The 21,586-nt window shown below is 52.0% G+C and overlaps 8 protein-coding genes across 8 annotated transcripts; 6 read left to right on the top strand and 2 right to left on the bottom strand.

Annotated features, from left to right (window-relative positions):
* Positions 1-367: 367 nt before the first annotated feature.
* Positions 368-3,115, top strand: N7459_008160 (uncharacterized protein; the record flags this gene model as incomplete). Its single annotated transcript, XM_056947328.1, has 7 exons — positions 368-430; positions 618-739; positions 799-1,331; positions 1,386-1,684; positions 1,739-2,170; positions 2,223-2,467; positions 2,581-3,115. The coding sequence occupies 7 exons, from the start codon at positions 368-370 to the stop codon at positions 3,113-3,115; spliced, it is 2,229 nt and encodes a 742-aa protein (XP_056796838.1).
* A 2,329-nt stretch (positions 3,116-5,444) lies between these two features.
* On the top strand, positions 5,445-6,092 carry N7459_008159 (uncharacterized protein; the record flags this gene model as incomplete). The annotated part of the gene is made up of 1 exon (XM_056947327.1): positions 5,445-6,092. One exon carries the CDS (start codon positions 5,445-5,447, stop codon positions 6,090-6,092), a length of 648 nt encoding a protein of 215 aa, XP_056796837.1.
* Positions 6,093-6,478: 386 nt separating this feature from the next.
* Positions 6,479-7,365, bottom strand: N7459_008158 (phosphotransferase family protein; the record flags this gene model as incomplete). The annotated part of the gene is made up of 2 exons (XM_056947326.1): positions 6,479-6,882; positions 6,930-7,365. The coding sequence occupies 2 exons, from the start codon at positions 7,363-7,365 to the stop codon at positions 6,479-6,481; spliced, it is 840 nt and encodes a 279-aa protein (XP_056796836.1).
* Positions 7,366-8,973: 1,608 nt separating this feature from the next.
* Positions 8,974-10,662, top strand: N7459_008157 (putative choline transport protein Ctr; the record flags this gene model as incomplete). Its single annotated transcript, XM_056947325.1, has 3 exons — positions 8,974-9,482; positions 9,542-10,479; positions 10,535-10,662. The coding sequence occupies 3 exons, from the start codon at positions 8,974-8,976 to the stop codon at positions 10,660-10,662; spliced, it is 1,575 nt and encodes a 524-aa protein (XP_056796835.1).
* Positions 10,663-11,382: 720 nt separating this feature from the next.
* N7459_008156 (putative lysophospholipase) lies at positions 11,383-13,167 on the top strand (the record flags this gene model as incomplete). Its single annotated transcript, XM_056947324.1, has 3 exons — positions 11,383-12,361; positions 12,423-12,787; positions 12,850-13,167. The coding sequence occupies 3 exons, from the start codon at positions 11,383-11,385 to the stop codon at positions 13,165-13,167; spliced, it is 1,662 nt and encodes a 553-aa protein (XP_056796834.1).
* Positions 13,168-14,969: 1,802 nt separating this feature from the next.
* On the top strand, positions 14,970-16,113 carry N7459_008155 (NmrA family NAD(P)-binding protein; the record flags this gene model as incomplete). The annotated part of the gene is made up of 2 exons (XM_056947323.1): positions 14,970-15,613; positions 15,699-16,113. The coding sequence occupies 2 exons, from the start codon at positions 14,970-14,972 to the stop codon at positions 16,111-16,113; spliced, it is 1,059 nt and encodes a 352-aa protein (XP_056796833.1).
* A 2,499-nt stretch (positions 16,114-18,612) lies between these two features.
* Positions 18,613-19,528, bottom strand: N7459_008154 (uncharacterized protein; the record flags this gene model as incomplete). The annotated part of the gene is made up of 2 exons (XM_056947322.1): positions 18,613-18,820; positions 18,894-19,528. 2 exons carry the CDS (start codon positions 19,526-19,528, stop codon positions 18,613-18,615), a joined length of 843 nt encoding a protein of 280 aa, XP_056796832.1.
* A 689-nt stretch (positions 19,529-20,217) lies between these two features.
* On the top strand, positions 20,218-21,314 carry N7459_008153 (uncharacterized protein; the record flags this gene model as incomplete). Its single annotated transcript, XM_056947321.1, has 2 exons — positions 20,218-20,522; positions 20,564-21,314. 2 exons carry the CDS (start codon positions 20,218-20,220, stop codon positions 21,312-21,314), a joined length of 1,056 nt encoding a protein of 351 aa, XP_056796831.1.
* Between the last annotated feature and the right edge of the window lie 272 nt (positions 21,315-21,586).

The raw sequence follows: 21,586 nt of genomic DNA, 5'->3' as shown, positions 1-21,586 counted from the left end.
ATACCCTGTTCTCTGCTGCATAGAAGATATGCATCGGTGGTATATGTGTGTGCTGGACGCGCTCTGCCCACAGCAGTGGTAGACCCGCGGTTGCGTTTTGCCCCAAACGCCTCTCCTTAACGACCCGACATGCCGAACGAACAGCTTATGAATGTCAATAACTTTATTGAGATATCCTCTGTCTATCCTCTCGCATTCAAGCTCAGTAGACTGCTTGATCTTCTTTCAAGATTTTTGGCCCTAGACTGCCACGTGATCCGTAGTTCGCCTCTTGTGTAGGCCGCACCACATCCTTCCACTCTCGACCATTCGGCAGACCATCAACATCCCTAGAAATTACGGGCACGCCCCTTCATTCGTCTTTGCCATGGATCCCGAGTGCTCCGACCTTGACGGACACGAGGGCCCAGGCTCTCTGGCCCGACGCGCGGTATGTACTCCACTTCGCCGAAAGGAGTGCCCACGTTGGTGGATCAAATCAATTGGGGGAGGGGAATCACGGCTGCAGTGGCTAACTCTTTGTTGTCGAATTAGTGTGATCAATGTCGCACTCGAAAAGTAAGTTCTCTTGGACAGAATGATGCAGACTTGACTCGCAGGATTAACACATCTTTCAGATCCGCTGTGATAAGCGCACTCCATGTTCCAATTGCCGCAGCTCGAACATCGCCTGTCGGTCGACTGGCAAAGGCCAGCGCCCATCAGAGCCTCGAAGGCGGGTGCTGATCTCAAGCCAGTAGTATGTATTACCTCGCTACTCCAGCTTGCCCAAAGAACGTACATTAATTAAGGTCACAGTGAGAAAAAGATCGACAAGATCGAAGAACGCCTCGGGGCCATTGAGAAAGCTCTGCGGGAGATAGTAATATCATCTCGCTTGCACGGACACAGGTCGACCAGGTGTCTGGCCTTGTCTCAAGAAACACCCTTGTCGCATCCTTGGACACGTTCATCAGCACCCAAACCGACATCTCAACTGGAATCGGTAGGTAAAGACCCCAGCTACACAGCTAATCCTGCTATTGAGCAGTATGACGCTGGCTCAGAATTTGAGACCAATTCGTCTCTTACTGCGCACTCGGTTTATGCCAAAGAGTACCTCGAGTGTGCTGTCTCTCACAGTACACCCGAGATTTCATCTAGCCCGAAGATCAGCGAGGCCCTCTCATCTCTAAGGCAGATCGTGGAAATGCAACGTAAGCGGCGAGAGCCTGATGCGCAAAGGAACCAGTTTGCTAGCCAGAGTAGTCGGGCAGGTGTGCGCTATGACATTCGGGATCTGGAAATGCCACCTTTGCCGACTGTTCTAACAGTCCTCAGAAAGGTCAAAGGTAAGATTTGTCTTGGTTTTTGGGGGACTCGGATCCTTGAGCTGACTCTAGCAGAAAACCCCCCGTCTTCCTTCGGTGGTTATATTCCTTTCTTCTCTGTGGATTATTTCATCGGGAAATGCCGGGAGGTGTACTTTTGCACTGATGAATACTCCGACGCGACGTTCATTGTCACGAACGTTGGGCTCTACAATGTTTTCATTGAGCTTGGGTACGCCCAGAAGGAAACTCCACTTCGTGATGAATACCAGCAATATGTCCAAATGTGCAAAGATAATCTGGAGGCCTGTCTGGCCAATTTGAGCATTTTGATGCCCGCTAGCATGGAATCAATCGTGGCGTTGGCTCTTGGAGTCGGTTTTTTCATCTACTTCTCAAGATTGTGGATCCAATATTGACGATCACAGGCAATGCACGGAATTGAAATTTCCAAGCCGTCGGTCGGCTGGACCCTTGCCTCATCAGCAATTCATATGTGCCAAACACTAGGCTATCATCGTTTATCGTCCATGGAGTATGACCCTCCGGATGTACAACAACAGAAGCAGACTCTTTTTTGGTCAGTATATACCATCCTTAACGTCATGTCATTGCGTCTGGGTCGTGCCTCGGTCATTCAAGACTATGACATTAGCATTCCATCCCCCTCCGATACCTTCAGCAGGTTTGGGACATGGGGCTCCATCTGTGCCCTGTGGACAAAACAAGCCATGATTCAGAACAAGATGTATATGCTTCTATATAGCCCCGCCGCCCTGAACCAGCCCGAAAGCGAGCGCGTGTCTCATGCACGACGGTTAGCTGCGGAGATGCATTCGAGCATTATCGGGCCATTTGAGGTAGGGTGCGGTTTTTGACAGATGATTGCGTTGACTGACTTCTGTGGGACAGCACATCATGTCTTCCAATATGAGCCTTAATGACGTTGATATCATTTACCTCCGATCAGACAAGGTCAATCGACTTGCGATATTGACTCTGATCTATCGTGCTATTCCTGCGCCTGAGTCGAGCTCGTCTAGCCCATTTATACCCGAATGCATTGAGTCGGCCCGGGGAGCATTGGAGATCCACCAAGAGTGTGTTGGAGCTCTAAAGGAGACGAATGAAATTCTTCGAACCTCTTATACGCATTGGTACGTCCCCGCGGAGATCCATCTGCTATCAATCGAAGCCAGAAACCCTTTTGTTTCTTTGCTCTACTGCTAGCAGCAGTCCAAGTTCATTTGCATCCCCTAACTATGATCAGGGCGATTTTCCTTTCTCCCTTCGTCCCGTTCATTGTCATCTTTTGCCACGTCATCGAAACATCTGATACTCGAGACCTCGTCCGTTTACAAGACTTCATCGCCTCCCTCCGCCCCCTCTGTGCCTTCTCCCAATCAGTCGATCGACTTCACAACCTCTGCTCCGTACTCGGCACCGTCGCGCGGTTATACGTGGAAGCCAAATCCCGAAGCAAAGCCGGAGAAGACCAAAGCTTTGCTTCTGTGGGCCAGGAGTTCGATGTATATCTCAGCGCTCTTGGGCTGGCACCCGGCAACGTGCTGGCCAACAATCTAGGCTGGTTCCAACCTGATAACGCTGCTATACCGAATGGACCCCCAGATTCTTCGACGCAGGCGTCTGGACTATCGTTCCAGGGGCCTCAGTCCCAGAACCCGGAGGTTGCTTCCGAGGCGGAGATGTCACAGGCTGCGCAGCTGGGTAATTGGTTTTCTGGAAATCAGTATATGATGGGATTGTTGGAGGAGGATCTGTTCCAATTCAACCCGAGTGCATGATGAAGTGAGACGATTTACATCTTAAGGGATACCATGCTATTCTGCGCCATATAGTACTATTTGCAGGTGTTTGAGGCCTATAGCTACATCCAGTTGCATAGCCGAGCGCCGCGGCCATGTAATCTCATCTTACGCGGCTAGAACACGAGGAATCCACCTAGCAACCTGAAACGTCCGAGTGTATTATTTTCTTAGCCTGTCCAGAAAAGCGCTATGCTGTACCTTGCTGATCCTTATGTTAAGTAGTCAATTACTATTAGCTAAAAGTCCCGAATGCTGCGCCTACGTCGTGGGTACCAAGTCGAATCCTATACAATGCACAGCACAATTCGCAGAAGCGATCACCGAGAGATCGAACCACATCATTGAGTCTCCGGCCTTCCGGCAATAATATGAGCTCATTGACGGGTCTTCTTGCAGCGCAACCGGATTTGCAGCCGTTCGAGAAAACTTCGGCGCTCCACTCCTGCACTGTTCAAGCGTGGATCCGCATTCACCAAAGGGTTGGTCGATATCTTCTTCTGAGAATTTTTCCAACGGCCAGAAAATCAGCAGATAATTTTGTGTCCGTATTGGCTTCCTTTTCCGCATATTAGGTCTTGAGTAGTGAATTGAGGGTGAATTCTGATTAGCGTCATAATAGGAACAAATGGGGTAACTATATAGTTACCTAGGTAGGATCCACGATGACGTCGCGACAAAATAATCACTCACTCGGCACGGAATACACAATGCACTCGCACTAGGTCCTTGAAGAGTGGAGTGGAGATGAATAAGCTTGTCGAAACGGATCTTCCCTTTCCCACTTGAGTAGGTACGCCTTGCCGCTTTTTGGCGCCTGGGTACAACTGAGCATGCCACTGGGCCCGTTATGTCTATTTGTGGATTCTGCGAAAGCTTAGATGTTGGTTGAACATCACAGCTAATTGCGACGTTATTACTTGATAATCGCTCTGCTTTTCTTGACGAGACCAAGGCCCGTTATTCCAATATACTTTCTCGGCGGCATTCTGTCCCATCGGATATGCCATTCCCCTCGATTCGATTACTGCTTCTGCACCGCTGAGGTAGAAGAGCTTCGGTATATTCTCCCCCTTATCGAGAAAAGCGTGGTTCTTCCGGTACGTTGGAAATGCACGCGGCTAGTGTTTATGGCGAATTTAGATAATGTTGTAAGTCCTGGTCATTCAGACAATATCGCCGCTTTCAATCAGATAACAAGGGACGATACAGTAGATATTCTCATACTGGCACTGATCATAACTATCTCTAGGAAAGCAGCCTTTCGTAGCCAACCTTTCCCAGGAGATATCTTGAGTGCCTAGAATTTAAACTATAGTGTTGCCTTGGCGAACGTGATCAAACAGATGTTTCCACCCATAATCACAAGCTCGCGTAGGACCTCCACTTTTCAAGCTTCAAAGGCACCGTCCGATGAAATCTCCATCCACAGCGAGAGGCCGTACTTCCAAATCAACCACGCTAGGTCCCACCAGGAGGGAGACGCGACGTTGCCCTGAGGCGCCGGCGTCCTCAGCTATTCTCCAGCCCATACTACGCTTGTAACGAAATTCTTGAAGGAGTTATTTTAGTGAATTTAGTGTATAGCACTGCATATATCACTAAACCTATCATAACTTAGGCTAGAATTGAACCCGATTGAAACTGTGTAGAAGATTATGCATGAATACATGTAGGTACTCGATCTAGAGCATATTACACATGAGGTACAGCTATATAAGGTTGTTGAAAAGGCATAGGAGTCAATTAGTGGAGATTCGCTGCGTTAGCTGGTTAAAAGTATACTAGCTCGCCTACGGGGTAACGAACACATACTGCTATCGCTGTCATCATACATCAAATGGGTAGCGTCCACTTCGAAAACCGCATCACGGCTCTCTGATGTCTCAGATATTCTCTTGTTGTGACCAAAGATCAGCCGTCGTTTCATAAATCATGATTGAGGGAGGGCGAATTGCCCGTGAGCTCGTTCAGGCAACAAGCAGCGGGGTACGCTGGCGATCCCTAGGCAGCCGCCAGGCTAGGAGAAGGGCGGCAATTTTCTAGGCACAGTGTTCTTTTTGGTGTCTTGGATTGTGATCAAAGATGCAGGTAGCCAATGGAAATTGCAAATAGCAGCTCCCATTCGTCCCATCTGCTAAAACGATGCGTATACTGTGTCACGATGATGTACAGAGACAACCTCATACTTCACGCTATCTTGAACTCCTGAGACATCCTTCAAGACTAGGTTGCTACTCATCAGATTCCTCTCGTTGATTTTGATTACTCAACGCTAGTTCTCCCCTAGCAAAAATTGCCCATCATCATGACTATCCCACCACTACCACCACCACTTCCTCCTCCTCCCCCGGCCGGCAATAAGGCCCAGGCTGTCACAACAACTCCTAAGCCCCCAGTTGTCACTACAACAGGTCCTCAGGGAGCTTTCAAGGTTGAGCTGCTGATCTTCAACGGCCATCCCTACAAGGACCACTGGGCATACTGGTTCGAATCGCGCAGTGACCCTGACGTCGGCGTGGTGATACATGTGGTTGGCGACGTGAGAAAAGGCTTTGAGTTTCAGATCAAACGGAGCCATGATTTCAAGCTCACCAATAGTCAGCCCACGAAGAGAATCTCCCTGCAGTGGATCGACGGGAAGTACTTGGACGAGCGCGCGATGTTCAACAACGGGGAGTGCAAAGTTGACAAGCACCCTGTTTGCGCCTTCGAGGCTAGCGCACACAAGGTGCAACCTCCAGCAGGGAGCTTGAACAGTATTAGCGAGGCGAGTCTTCTGTCATTTCTGGCTATGAGTATACCAGTTAACCCTTCCGACCAGGCAAACCGTGTTGGAAGGAGAGTTGTCCAGAGGGACTGCCAGACATGGATCGTGGAGTCAGCCGACCAACTCGTTAGGGATGGAATATTGACCGAAGGGGTCAGACAGTACCTGCGCGCAATTCAGCAGTAGTCAAGTGAACTGTTGGGGCTTGAAGAGCTCTGTGTTGTCACTATCAGTGTTTAGTCTTTTTGTTATTCTTATTTGTTGGTGTATTGTTGCAATATCCATAAAATGCTCGGTCTAGTTGGCACCGGCATCGTTATCATCATCTTCCGGGTAGCGAAGAGCGATGCTTGCACTTCAAAAAGGCAGAAGAAGCACTCATCACGTTAAAAATGAGAGGGCCAAGTCTAGGTCGAAGATGCTAATTTTCGTTATCTCCCACAAAAGCGAGATGACACCTTTGAGCTGGGTCTGTGGGAAAATAATTCATTTGGCACCTGTTTGACATCCGATCGCCTTGCCATGGTGCTAGTTAGGCTTTCTTTCGGACTGTGCTAGCCCATGCCTTTCGATCAGATGCCGCGGGATATAACAAAATACAGCCAAGGATGGTATATTGTGTCTTCCACTCGTTCCAAGATCAGATGCAGTTGACTGTGCCACTCTTCCGTAAAAGCTGCGGGGAAATACCTCCGATTCACGCCGACCCGAAACGCCTTGCAATACTCCCAGTAGGCTGGGTACCATCCCGATTGAGTCCAGTCGATGAGTGCCGTCACCTTAGGGTTTGGCCCCTTAGAGACCATGATGTTGGGAGGGAGTAGGTCATTGTGAGTGAAAACAATAGGTGCTTGATGGGTCATCTCCATCCAACAGGCCTCTTGGAGCTGCTTTACAGCATCTACGCCGTGGAAGGGACCAGAAATGCCTGCACTTTTGAGAAAGATGTCGTGCAATGGTTCTTTTCCCAAGCTGCCTAGATCTAGTTAGAGACTGACAGTAGAAACATAAGTGCGGACATACCAATGTACTGATCATGGGGGTCTTGTTGCAAAGTCCTCAAGAGCGTGATGAGAGAGCGAAGCTCCTTGAAGATAGATTGTTTTTCATTGTCAGTCAGGCTGCCCCATCTTGCCATCAACGTCTCGCCCTCAATCAGTGCCATGTAGACAAAAGTCTGACCCCCATCTATCGCCCAGCCAAAGACCTCTGGCACGGGGAGACGACCTTGGAAGCGCTCCAGTAGCATAATCTGCGTCTCGGCCTCGGTGACGGTGACATCTGTCCCATACTTGACAAACAAGCCCATCGAGGGAATTTCCACTGGCGGTGGCCAGTTGAAGCCTACCTTCTTGCCAGACTGTTCGTTGATGGCTCGGATCTCAGCGGGCGAGGAAAGCGCAGGCGCGCGTCCTTCGCGGAAGAAGCTGGAATCGGGGAAGGTCTTCATTTGAGCCATTTGGGTATTTTGGTGGACGCGAACACTGCGGTCCCCAAAGGCACTTGGAGCAGCGGATTCGAATGTGGGAACGCTCGAAGTTGACTGTGTTCTCCTATTTGGGGGAAACAAAGCCGGTCATGTGATGAGAGCATCGGTCAGAACAGCCCTATTACCTAGGTACGATTGTCAGAGAATCTCTACCAAGTCGACAAGGATGTAAGAATTATTCCAGAGGGTTATAGTCGGAAAAGTAATTTGTGTTAGTTTCACCACTTGGCTACCCGCTTACGAAGGTGCGATTGAATGGCCTCAAACACCCGCGTCGCGGGATCGTAGACGTCTATGACCCTCATTGTGTCGCCAGAGTTCGCACTGCCAATGCTCAGCTACGGAAGACCGATTCTGACCACTAGTCAGATATCTCAATTCAGCCAGGCTAGACGCTGCTGAATATCGACATATTTGAGCAAGCACAATCTTCATTGATAGCCAGCCGGAGGATCACTATGGATATGGCTGTCAGTGTCCAGATCTCGTTCTGGATATAAACTACTGCTAAGAATAGAAGATGACAGAGGGCTAGATCAGACTGATCATAGAAATGTCGTTTTGATGGGTAGAAATTGGAGACAACCAGCACAGGAGGTTTTCCGTCCTAGCAGTTTGCCTCTCGCGGGATAACGAATATGATCCAACTTCAAGCGTCGGACTATTAGTGAATGGAGTCGTAGTATCTATTCACAAGTCGCGTCCATACAGAGAGCACTTTTAGGGCTACTCGGTGCAGATGACATGATACATTCGAGGAAAATCCACGCAGTGCTGAGATTTACTCTTCACGCCTCCAGCGTCTCATCAGAGCGGCGTCAGATCAGGGCCCACCGGGAATCCACCGCACCAAGTGGAGGAAGAATTCATCCCCTGTCTGAAGCCCTATACAAAGGAAACGCACATAATAGGCCCTACCGGCACGGGTTCGGTTCCTCTCCGAGCGAAAAAAAAAAGATTCTCGCGCTGGCGTGGTGAATCAAATGCGGCATAGCGCCTGCGGCTGGGACCCGCCTATGACGATGCTGCGAATCTCAACCGGTGTGTATCATTCTGTCAATGGATAATCCGCAGACGAGTGGGTATCGACGTGTTGAAGAGAGGAATAGACCTAAAAGGAGGTGGTGTACCCGACTTGGACTCGTCTTCACTATACCTCTTTTCTTCTTCTATTCAGAAAGCTTGTCGCCAAGATCTCGTCTCGATCGAAACCGGCCGATGTTGATAATTTCACCTTAAACAAAGAACAAGAAAAGCATCTATACAGATTGCCTTCTGTAATACTTGACTGGCAGCGCTTCGTTATATTCCGCCCATCCCTCGCTTCCCTTGCAACCACATCCGACATCCCAAGGCGATCTTTCTTGCTGTCCAATTGCACCTCCGGACAATAACCACGCCAGCAGCGCCATTCTCCGGACGAATTGCCACGGTCCAGGATATAACCAATACCCGCATGCGACAAGTGGCCGGAACTGCAATTCCAATACGCAGCGTGACATCCTGTGCAGCAGAATCCGACTTGATAACGCCCTAGCAGCCATAGATTGAACATATACCCCCAACCATCGCGGCACAATGGGTGAGATTGACCTCGAAAAGACAGCAAGCGTCAAACCGGCCTCCAGTGACAACAGCGAACATGGCGAATGCCACTGCCACACGGAAAACACCGATGCAGCACGGCTAGCCGAGATGGGCTATACGCAGGACTTGAACCGCAACTTCTCTATTTTGTCGCTGGTGGGAATTGCGTTCTGCATGTCCAACTCTTGGTTTGGCATCTCCGCGTCCATGATCACCGGTATCAACTCCGGAGGTACGGTGTTGATTATCTATGGTCTGCTCTGGATCACTCTCGTCTCGCTGGGCGTGGGGTCGTCCCTCGCTGAGCTTGCCAGTGCCATGCCCAATGCCGGTGGCCAGTACTTCTGGGCTCACGAACTGGCTCCTCGGAAGTATGCGCGGTTTGCGTCGTACCTGACCGGCTGGCTCGGGTATGCAGGCGCTATCTTCGCCTGTTCCAGTGTGGTGCTTGGTCTGGGCGAGGGCGTTGTTGGCATGTGGCAACTGGGCCACCCAGATTTGTATGTGAAATGCTTCTCTCGATGGTGGTTGGTAACGCTAATGTTCGGGTCGTCGGTAGCGTGGTCGAAGCCTGGCACATTGTTGTGGCATACCAGTTGATCAACTTCTTTTGCTTCCTCTTCAACTGCGTGGGGAAATTGCTCCCGGCAGTCGCCAAGGCGACTCTGTACATCTCCCTCATCTCCTATCTGGTGATCTTGGTCACCGTGCCAGCCTGCGCCAACCCGCACGCCAGTGCCGAGTTCGTCTTCGGTCACTTCGTCAACTCGACAGGATGGAAGTCGGATGGCATGGCGTTCATCGTTGGCCTGATCAACCCGAATTGGATCTTCGCCTGCCTCGATTCTGCGACCCATCTGGCCGAAGAAGTGCCCCAGCCCGAGAAGAACATCCCCATCGCCATCATGGCCACCGTCGGAATCGGGTTTGTGACCTCGTGGACCTACTGTATTTCCATGTTCTTCGGCATTAAGGACCTCTCGGCTCTGGTCAATTCTCCCACCGGCGTCCCGATCCTGCAGCTTTACTACCAGGCTTTGCAGAACAAGGCCGGTGCGATCGTGCTTGAGACGTTGCTGATCGTCACTGGTATGGGCTGCCAGATTGCATGCCACACCTGGCAGTCGCGTCTGTGCTGGGCATTCGCACGCGATCGTGGCCTGCCCGGTCACCAGTGGCTGTCCAAGGTCAATCCCACGCTGGACGTGCCGCTAGTTGCACACTCAGTGAGCTGCTTCATCGTCGGCGCTCTGGGTCTGCTCTATCTGGGCTCGGACACCGCGTTCAACAGCATGATGACTGCATGTATCGCCCTACTGTATATGTCCTACTCGATCCCGGTGCTGTGTCTGTGGTATCGTGGCCGCGACAATATCAACCACGGTCCATTCTGGCTGGGCAAATTGGGTCTGGCTGCCAACATTCTGACCATCTGCTGGACCATCTTTTCTCTCGTGATGTATTCATTCCCGTCGACGATACCGGTCCAGACTTCGAGTAAGTTGTCGTCAGTGATAATTATTATCAGGTGGCCATGGCTAACGGACTCCAGATATGAACTATGTGTCAGCTGTGTACGGCGTCGTAGTATTCGTCATTCTTGTCGATTGGTTCGCTCGTGGCCGACGCTCGTTCAAGGCCGAGGAAATTCGTCAGGATAAAAGTGAATCTGTGGAGTAGGCTTCCCATTTCTGATTGAGGATGCTGGCCATTTAATTTCATTCTGCATTGCACTCAAGCGACGCTTGCATAGGAAAGGAGTTTTGTTTAAACGGATATCGACGCTCGGAAGGTGGACAAAGCAGCGATCGCACGTGATGTGCATTTTCCCTCAACTCGTTCATTCCCAACTTCCTTCACTTTTGTTTCTGTAAGACTCCCAGCGTCTCGACTGGCCATCGCGCAATTGCCCGAGCTCACGCCGAGTCGCGCCGTCGCATCTTCCGGTGGAGACGCCTTTTAAAGTTGGCCCAGCCAGTGAAAATCTCTCTCCAATGAAGATGCCCGTACGTAATACAGTTGGAGTCGATTTGGGGTTCGCAGCCATTCGGCCAAACGACTCAATCACGATCAGCCCAGAAACGGCGACGCGCCTTGGGTACTCGTGTTCCTACTAATTTCCGTCTAGATTCGAGTCTGCCTGGCCGGGGAGAAAGAAAGGAGAGCAAAATTTCCAGACCCATCGTCATCGGCCCGCAATCCACGGGTTCAACGATCGCTGTTCTCTGTCAGGGGCAGTTGGCGGTTTTTTTTTTTGGCAACGCGTTGATCGGCCCAACGACTTTGCGTGTCACTCGAGAAGGACATATTGCAATATTGACCGACAATTGACAATCGCCTCAGCTTGGTCCGTCTCTCCCCTCTTACACCCAGGTCGAGTGAACCTGCAAGCAGCCCACAATGGTCGTCGCAGAGACATCGCTCCCTGTCCAGGGAGACCAGCTGCCGGAGGGGGTTCAGGAGTCCAGGGTGTTGATTATCATGACTGGGGGAACGATTTGCATGCAGCCCTCTCCATCGGGATTCGTTCCCGCCCGAGGATTCCAAGAAAAGTGCATGGCACGAGTGCCATCCTTCAATGATGGTTCGGCATCGACTGCGATGGATGTAGTCACCAACGCTGCCGGTGACGTGAAGGGCCACCCCAGCCTGCGCACTCCCCTTACTGCCTACGGCCGCCAGGTGCGATATACAGTCTTCGAGTTCGATGAACTCCTGGACAGCAGCTCTATCAATGCCAAAGGCTGGGCGGAGATCGCACACACCGTGTTTCAGAACTACACGCTTTTTGACGGGTTTGTGATCCTGCATGGCACCGACAGCCTGGCATATACCTGCTCTGCGCTGAGCTTCATGTTGGAGAACCTAGGCAAGCCCGTCGTGCTCACAGGGTCCCAAGCCCCCATGCTCGAGCTCCAGAATGACGCCACCGACAACCTGCTGGGGTCGCTGGTGGTGGCGGGGCATTTCATGATTCCGGAGGTGTGTCTGTATTTCAATAACAAGCTGTTCCGAGGAAACCGTTCCATCAAGGTGGCAGCCAGCGATTTTGCGGCCTTTGATGCCCCGAATTGCCCGCCGCTGGCCGTGACCACTTCGATGCGCACCAATGTCAATTGGGACATGGTGCACCGGCCCACCAGCCTGGAGCATTTTCGCATCCAAACGAATCTTGACACGACCCATGTCGCGTGCCTTCGTATCTTCCCCGGCATCAAACCCGAAATGGTGGACGCCGTGCTGAAACTGGACGGTCTGCGGGGCCTTATCCTGGAGACCTTTGGAGCCGGCAACGCTCCCTCCGGGCAGGATAATGCCATGATTAACGTCTTGGCCAGCGCCATCCAACGCGGCATTGTGATTGTCAACGTGACCCAATGTAAGTGACGGGAAATCCCACCGCTCCTATATCTTGAGGGACTATCACTCATGGATGACAGGCCTGACGGGTAGCGTCAGTCCTGTCTACGCCACCGGCATGAGCCTATCACGCGCAGGCGTCGTGGCGGGTCTGGACATGACCACCGAAGCGGCATTGACGAAATTGGCCTACCTTCTTGCGCTGCCAGACTCCACCCCAGAGTCCGTCGCCAAGAGCATGTCGATCTCACTCCGGGGCGAGCTGACCGAATCGTCGCTGCCCATTTTCCGTCACCCGGACGGGGCTCTGCCCGAGCGCGTGCAGACCCTCACCGCGATGGGTTACGCCATCGCGCAGGGCGATCTCGAACGAGTCAAGACGATTTTGAAAATCGAGCATCACTGGCTGCTCAACGACGCGGATTACTCGGGCAACACACCCGTTGTGAGTGAGCGTGCATTGGATTGTGGTGTTGTGACCGTGCTGACTGTCCATCGCCTCCGTAGCACCTGGCGGCCACCTCTCCCGCCATTTCCATTCTACACTTTCTCCTGTCTCACGGCGGGTCTGTCCATTTGCGCAATCGTAGCGGGCGCACGCCATTGTTTCTTGCCGCCAATGCGGGACTGTCGGATCACGTCCTGCTGCTACGGAGATCTGGCGCCCACTTACACTCTGACGAGCGACCGGCGGCCGAGCTGCTCGCGCGTCGCCGACCAGGCGTCTGGGGCCTGGCAGGTATCGACCCGCGCGAAAACAGCCAGCGAGAGATGGACGAAGAGGATGACGGGCGGAGTCGGATGATGGCCGGATCCGCGCCGTGAATGTAGCAGTACTCGAAGGACGAGTGGTCGTGCTCACATGCCGCTTTCACTCGACTCTAGCAGGTCACATCATTCCACGCCCTCGCGGTAGTACAAGCCTAAGCGCCCCGATCACGCCAGAGCGACCTCGAACCATTTTAGGCACAGCACTCTGCGTCCGCGGAGATCGGGCCTTGCCGCTAGGAGGCTCGAGGGCCAAGTGGGGAAGGATCAGGGAGGTCGGGGGGGCGCATCCGCTGTGTAGTTCCGGTCGTGGTTACTCGCGGTCTTGCGCCATTATTCTCAGTCTCGGCAGGGATTCCGAAGGGGTCTGGATGGGGGACGAAGGAAGGGAGAAAGGAATGAGTCGGGGCAGTCTCTGTGCCACGTTGTGTATATGCCCGTTGCCCGGCGCCTCAGCTTTTCTCCTCGGGATCTGACATGCCTGCAAAGCCACCCATGAGGAAAAAAAGATCCACGGAAAAAGAAAAGCAGGAAGAAGCAAATCCGGCGATCCCGTGCATTCCATCATGGCCTGCAGAGCCCACGGATTGGTTTTTTGCGGGGGTTGGCGCCGACAGCCATCGGTACCGTCAAGGTACCTGGTGGTCCGTCGGTCGATTGCAGGTCTCCGGTGTACTTTCTCGGTACCCGTTCCACGCCGGGATTGCCCTCCTTGGGCGGTGATGCAGATCCCTAGTAATCGCAATAGTTATTTACTCCCCATCGCTCTTTCATCATCCCCATCACCCATTGCCCGCTTAGAATCCAGTAGTGCCAATGGGAGCCACAGGAATCCACATCCCAGCACCACGTGAGAGCGCCCCTGGCAGGTTGTTGGTGGAACGATGCCACTAGTGAGCGTGAGAATGGGGTCTGCCAGGTGGTCGGCGAGTAGACATGTAATAGTGCTGCGAGCTGGTCGATACTAGCTACTACTAAGCACCGCGGATTTGACAACGTGCACCTATTCGTAGAGTGACTACCTAGGTATACCACCGGGGAATCACTTCCACCTCCTGTGTCTAGATTGCCATCATCCTTGGCATTAGCTTAACCCTACCCGGTGCACAACCAAAGAAATCAAAGAAATCCCTTTTTTCCCTGTCTCCTATGGGGCCGAGTCTGGGTCCTGAAATGTGGCCGAACATCTCTGCCGTCCAGCTGCTGCCGACGGGCTGCCGATTTACGTAAAGGAAAAAGCCTGCGAGACCGCCCGAGCTGGGCGATGGTGTCATTGTGGATGAGAAGCAGTGGGAGGAGACGGTTATCGAAGGGAGAATGGGGTTCGTGGAAATCTGGCGAGATTGCGTTATGGACAAGTCGTGAGACGGGGCATCTTAAAATCGTCGATATCGTCCAGATTGCGTGCTATATATACTTCCTCTGCTCTGCACCCAACTCTTATCTTATCCTGTACTTGGACTCGCCCTCTCCCTCTTTTCCCTTTTCCTCTCCCTCGCTCCAAAGCTGCCCAACTCTCGAGCGCCATTTTCACACCTGCAGATCGCCGGCCTCGACCGTGCATGACTGTTTCCATCGCCTAATCGGTGGATCTCGTCCCCGCCGTCTGATCGCGATTCTCGTTACATACAACTTTGGCTCCTCTCCCAAGGTACCCCACTATCGCAAAGCCCTCACCTCCATTTTTTTCTCGCCAAGGCTTTTTACTCCGGATTTTCTTTTATCTGGCCCTCGACCTCCCTTGCAACAACTCTCCAGATCCACTTCCGCTCTCCCTGAAGGCCGCCATCGACGCCTCCTCGGTCTCCCCTACCCTTCCTGCCCTTATCTCCCACTCCTCCATCTGGCTCCGATTCCGGATGACCCAACCGCAGAAGACGATTGCCGTGGTCAACGCGGCCGGCCGGCAGGCCGCCTCGCTCGTCCGCGTCGCCTCCGCCGTGGGATATACGGTGCGCGCGCAAGTCCATTCCCTCAAGGGCCTCATCGCCGAGGAGCTCCAGACCTTGCCCAATGTCACCCTGCTCCAGGGCCCGCTGCTCAACAATGTCGAATTGATGGACGCGCTTTTCCAGGGCGCCCATCTGGCCTTCATCAACACGACTTCGCAAGCCGGCGACGAGGTCGCCATTGGGCGCGCCCTCGCCGACGCCGCCAAACGCGCCGGCACCGTCTCCCACTATATCTATAGCAGCATGCCGGACCACTCCGTCCATGGCCCCTGGCCCGCCGTGCCGCAATGGGCGCCCAAGTTCACCGTCGAGAACTACGTGCGCCAGCTGGGCCTGCCCGCGACTTTTGTCTACGCGGGCATCTACAACAACAACTTCACCTCGCTTCCCTACCCACTCTTCCAGATGGAGGTCCTGGACGATGGCAGCTTCGAATGGCACGCCCCCTTCGACCCCGAAACGCCCTTGCCCTGGCTCGACGCCGAACACGACGTGGGCCCGGCATTGCTCCAGATCTTCAAGGACGGACCGAAGAAGTGGCACGGCCATCGGTGAGTATTGGGCCCTTTCCAATTGCGCTATTTTTTCTCCCCGGTCGTCCATCTTCCTTGGCTCTCCGCTAACGATAATACCCAGGATCGCCCTCACGTTTGAAACTCTTTCCCCCAACCAAGTGTGCGCCGCCTTCTCGCGCGCCCTCAATCGCCCTTGCCGATACGTGCGCGTGCCCAAAATCGAGATCAAAGTCAACATTCCACCGGGATACCGGGAACAATTGGAGATGTTGGAGATCCTCTTCGGCGAATGCAATGCCCCCTACTTCCCACAGCCCGAATTCTCACAACCCGCCGCCGGGTCACCCAAGGGATTGGGTCCAGCAGGCGGAAAGGGCGCAGGCGCGGGGATGATGCAAGGCCCGGGCGGCGTGGTCTCGCTGCGCGTGACGGATGAGGCTCGGCATCTCTGGCAGGGCTGGCGCGACATGGAAGAGTATGCGCGCGAAGTCTTCCCAGTGGAAGAGGAAGCCAATGGACTGGACTGGATGCTCTGAGCTCGGTCCTGGTCTCTTGCCTTTGGTTTCTCTTGCTTTGCGGCTGCGCCTTTCGGAGAGCACATGCTTTTCCTCGTCGCTGATGTATGCGCGACTGCCTTGTCTCTTCTTTCTCGCTTTTAACGACCGGTCTACTCCCCGGCAGACGTGCATGGTGATGATATCTGTGCATGGTAACCTGCCATGCTGTTTTCTTTTTCTTGCTCTAATCATTGCATTGTTGGCGAATGGGCATGGGGACTATATGGGATGTCATGACTTGATTTTTGTCTTCTCTTTATCTCTTGTTAATTGGGAACAATATGATGCCTGGGGTCGAGGCATCCGGGGGTTCATCGATGGAGTATCTCTCTGGCCAACAAAAGTGTTTTCTTTTCTTTTCATTTTTTTTTTACGTGTTGCTTTCTGTCTGCGTCCTGCTCAATTGCAGAATTCAGCTACTCCGGAAAAAGAAAAAGAATTCAATGACAGATTACGACTTCCCTCGCTGGCAAAATCCCTCATTCTACGTGCAGCCTCCTGATCTTCCTGCCGCTATCCGGCGTGCGAATCACCGCATTCCAACCCTATCACCCGGGCCATTCTTGCATCTCATCCCGGCTTATTTTCTTCCTCTCCTCGCCAAGAGAACACACTCTCAAGTCCCCTGTAGGCATTCGACACCTGCATCAAACCCTCGGGTACGACTCCTGCGCAAGAGCCTTATCTCCCCAATGACCGCATCATGCAGACCGCTCCTTTATCGGAGCCGAAAACAGCCCAATAGCGACGACCGGTGACGTGCACCACGCAGGGGTGCATGCCATTGCATCACCGGCGAAGACCAAAGAGAGAAAAAGATACGGGTCGACGAGAAAGGCGGGCATGCCCAGACCGGGCGTCAAAATAAAGTCATCCATTTGCCTTTCGTCAGGGCCCGCTCTGTTCACCCACATACGGCTGTTTCTGGAGAATCCGAAAAAGCAACGACACGCCCGGCCCGGCCCGATCGAGCGTAGGCGCTGGCTGCTGCGAATGGCTCCGGCGTGGTGTTGCGGTGGCTTATGGGGGGATCGGCGAATGATGGACGGGTTTCTTATCGCTTGCGCATTCTGGTTGTCCGGTGGCCGATTTGTCGGGCTTGGGCGCTGGGCATGTCGCGATGTAGATAAGGGGCGTTCCCCGGCTATCGATCGTCGTTGCTTTTTTTTCTTTTTCTTTTTCCACGGTGTTCGTACTTTTGTCATTCTACATCCATATATATATATGTATGTATATTCCCCGGGCCAAGTCCAGTACATATATATACCGAAGGATCCTCCTGCCGCTGCATAGCATCCCTCTCCGCCTATAGCAAGGCTAGTGGTCTATAGAAAATGGGTCCTGGACACGGACCAACGTTCATCAATTACTATGTAGGGTCAAAAAGGGGTCGCATGCTGATTGCCCGTCTTTTTCGCACTGCCCTGAGAAGTTACAAGAAATAATGGTGGATTTATCTGACGGGCGTTGTCAAGAACATTCCAAATCAAGCAGCCTCCAGGATCGGCATCAATGTCTATCCCCTTAATTCATATATGTGGTTGGGCATTCTCCACTTAGTAGAATCTATCAATTCTTACAACAATATCTTTGTTACGCTCATCTCGGAGACGAGGATCCTGACCTGGCGGCTCTGAGTGGCCAATGGATCCCAACCAGCATACCGAAATGGCTACTGCAGCCCTGGTTTTTTTTTTCTCCCTCATGAATAGCCTACGATGATCGGAAGTTAACTCAGGAACTCTGGACTACACACTTTGCATATGCTATGTAGGTTGCTTTATGTAGTGGATTTCCTCCCTCAGGTAGGGACATTCCCTTCTGAGGTATCGCCGCTTTATAAGGGCGCTCAGAGTCCGGCTCAGACTCACTGAGCCGCCCAGACGGTATCACAGCACTAGCAAATATTGCTTAGTGAGTATTCATCCCTGCGCACTGAGTGCTCAGGCAAGATTCTTGAGGCATATGTTGAGTAACCAGTCCAATACTATACACACAAGATAATGCCTTCTTCGCGAAGACAGTTGCATAAATGGTACTAGTATATCCTGGAAAGGATGTCTCCAAGGTATATTAAATAGCAGCAAAGATGACTATAGACGCAATATTCGGAGCAACTAGGTAAGAAGCCGGATACTCTATATTAGCGCTAGTAACGTCAATGCTATGCCTAGGTATAGCAGGACAGTTTAAACTGAAAGAGGTTTTGTAGTACATGAAAAGGAATAAAAGGAAGGGCATTGAATACCTATCGTCTCTATAATTGAGGAAAACGCTGACGTAGACGAGTATGTTAAAATGTGATGTGACAAAGGTACTATCATAGCGACGATATCTGGTATATTGCAAGTGTGCAGACGATGTCTGCCGGGTCTCTCGCTACGATTGATATATATTGACTTTCACCCATAGACCTACCAGACTTGGCCCATCATATCGAGAGCTCCTGTAATAAAGATCATAAGTCGTCTCCAGCCACTACCCAGATGTTTCCCGACGCATGATTGCACATAGATTGGCCACCACGTTCTCTCTCCCACTTCGTTGGCTGAGGTCAAACCAGGGCGTGGAGCTCACATATAGGAATTGCGTGGGCGCGACGCTCTCGAAATCGTTGATGTACTCATGGCTTATATCAAGCTGGAGGAAGCACATATAGTGTTGCGTAGCGTTGATAATGATGACACTGCCTCAACAGTCAGTCTCAATCCCATAGCAAGTCTTTGGAATATATCTGATCTGGTGTCGTTGAACCTCACCTTTGTTGTGCGTTATGCCTTTGATCGGATAATCTGGCGGCGAGCGCTTCACAAATCATCTGTGCAGAACACTTATCGGAGATAATTGGTTGGCCGTTTCGTACACACTGAAATTGTGTCTTCGCTTCCAAAATCGCTATGTGATTCTTGACGAGGATAAAGCCCCTACCTGGTTCTTGTTGTCGCAAACAGAGACCACCGTCGTCAATGGCAACTATCTGCCGCCTATCCAAGGTAGCAGCAGCGAGTCGCGTTTTGGCATCCCGAAACTCCACCACAGTCGGCTTCCATGAAGCATTTTGAGGCGGGGCAAAATACAGTATATGTCGAATGACGCATGATGCGAGTCGCACAGTATCGTCTTCCAGCATGATACCCAAATAATGTGCATCACGGTCAACGTAGCCTAACGAAGATTCTTGGGAGCCATCGTAGGAGCCATCATGTGGCGGACTACTGGAGCCAATTTGGATCCTGCTGGAGTCGACAAAATCTGTCTGAGATGTATATCGTCTGGGGCGCTTTGGCATCCTTGCCTCAGTGTCTTCGTCGCTGTCAAGTTCGCTTTCCATTCCTTCCTGGGAATCGATTAGGCCCTGAGCGCGTCGGTCCTGGCTTCCTTTGAACATGGCCATTGCCGCCCAGATTTGAGCCAGAGAGATGCCACAGTTAGACCCTCGCACCAAATAGTGCTCGCTATGAGCCATGAAAGTCGAATCGGGTCCTTGCAAAAATGCTCTTATTTCATCTGATGATGACTGCAAGTCGGAGGGTATGCTCCATTGTGTCAACATCGGCAGCACGTTGCGCTGTGGCTCCCGCCGTACGACGCGACATGCAAGCAGATGAGATCGTCCCCAGTAGCTGGCAGCCACAGTTTCGAGTTGCGAAAATGTTCTTCCATGCTCGGCTTGGCAACGAGCCCTGAACGCGGATTCAGAGGTGACACTAATGAAATATGGAGTGGGAGCCATACTAACGATAGATAGGCGGGGCGCAAGAGACAGGAATTTCCCCACCAAAGGAATACTATTTATACGCGATGGCTGCCCAGTTACGCTAGTACCATAGAGGTAACGTTGTGCCAACCACGGTGTACAGGCAGTGCATAGGCGCCCAGGAGTACCTAGTAGAGAGATAACTAGCTAGCGTTTAACTACTTAGGTACATCTGGACCTCGGTCGGGACCTCGGGAGCCTATGAGCGATTATTAATCGGCCGTTTTATGACAAGGCGGTCAAAAAGGCGGAGAACCATGGCACTTACTGTTATTATCATCTCTGGCTCCCAAACACGAGCTCATCGCTCCTTCGATCCTCCCATAATGGCGGCCGATTTGAGGTCAAAAGCGCTTCGGGATCTCATGCGCAACAATGGGTTTCTTGTCAACCCACTCCAGTGGACTTCGCGTCACCTTGACATGGTGGGGTGTCGATTCGAAAACGTCGACATTACCCCTGTCTGCACCGTATCAACTCCAGACGACCGCAGAGCCGATCCTGTTGGAAACACTTGCCCAAAGTCTCCGAGCAACGCCGAAATACTCGCAAGGAACCCATTTCCTAACGTAAAATCTCGTTGTCTTGTCGCTATCTTGGTTGGCGAGGAACGCGCATTTGAATACCCTCGGTACGAGATACCTTTAACAAAGTGGTTGATGATATACGGAGTGGGATGACTGATGGCCTTGCTGCAGCAAAGGAGCTGGTTTTTATTTTCAAGGTCGGCCTGTCCACCGAACAGACTGTCACGTTCCATCGCCATGGACAACCCATCGATCACATCCATAGCGGCTCACCTGCAGTGGTAGGCTATGCGTTCTACCCCCATATCATTGGAGACCGGAGAAATCAGTTTGAACCTTGTCCGGGTCCAAGGGGGACGATTAATCGTGTTGGTGTGAGCATTCGTCAGAAGCGCCTTGCTCAGATAGTCCCCAAGGAATGGACCGAGGATCCTTATTTCGTGTGTCTCTTGTTGGCTCTGGCACAGCTTCAAGAAGGCAAGGTCAAGTTGTCAAAACCAGTCTCTTATATCGTACGCATTTCGCTTTCTCGTTCTGCCTGGCCTCAGCTGATCTGCTTCCAGTCACGTCTACTTGTGACCCACAGAATAAGTGATCAATACATACACCTTTATGAGGCTGAAATCACCGCCGAGCTCCTGAATGCCCTTAAGGATCCGAATAATGCGACCAATCCCATAGAATGGCCTACGATTCGGTGGAGAAAGCTCCCATTCGAGCCTTTTGATACCTTTGACAACCGACTTGTGGCCGAGCTGGTGGCTCCCAGTCCATTCCGCTCCCGCCATCCCTCAGCTCCATCAGATGATGTGAATAGTGACATTATGAGTCATGATATGAAACGACAGCACGAACAAACAGGCAGCATGACATGTAAGAAACGGCGAATCTCATAGAGAAGATAGAGCACTGTAATGATAATAATGGTAACTCGGATTTCGTTATCGAAAATATAGGCTGCTGAATCAGCCCTTGATGCGTATCGCTAAATTGAGAGCTATCGCTAAATTGAGAGCTTTCAAAGCTAGCAAGAAAATTAGAGATCAAGCAACCTATTCCTTCTGCTCACTTCCCTTCCTTCCTCCACCGAGCGGTGCTTTGTTTCTTGAGGGCACCCAAATCCTGTACCTTTCACCGAAACTGTACGAGCTCACTCGGCTAAAATCAG

The sequence above is a fragment of the Penicillium hispanicum genome, assembly GCF_028827665.1.
Source record: "Penicillium hispanicum strain IBT 35686 chromosome Unknown utg000007l_segment0_segment0, whole genome shotgun sequence".
In the NCBI taxonomy this organism is placed as follows: Eukaryota; Fungi; Ascomycota; class Eurotiomycetes; order Eurotiales; family Aspergillaceae; genus Penicillium; species Penicillium hispanicum.
Note: the sequence above shows the minus strand (reverse complement) of the source record. Positions and strands in the feature narration are given on the sequence as shown.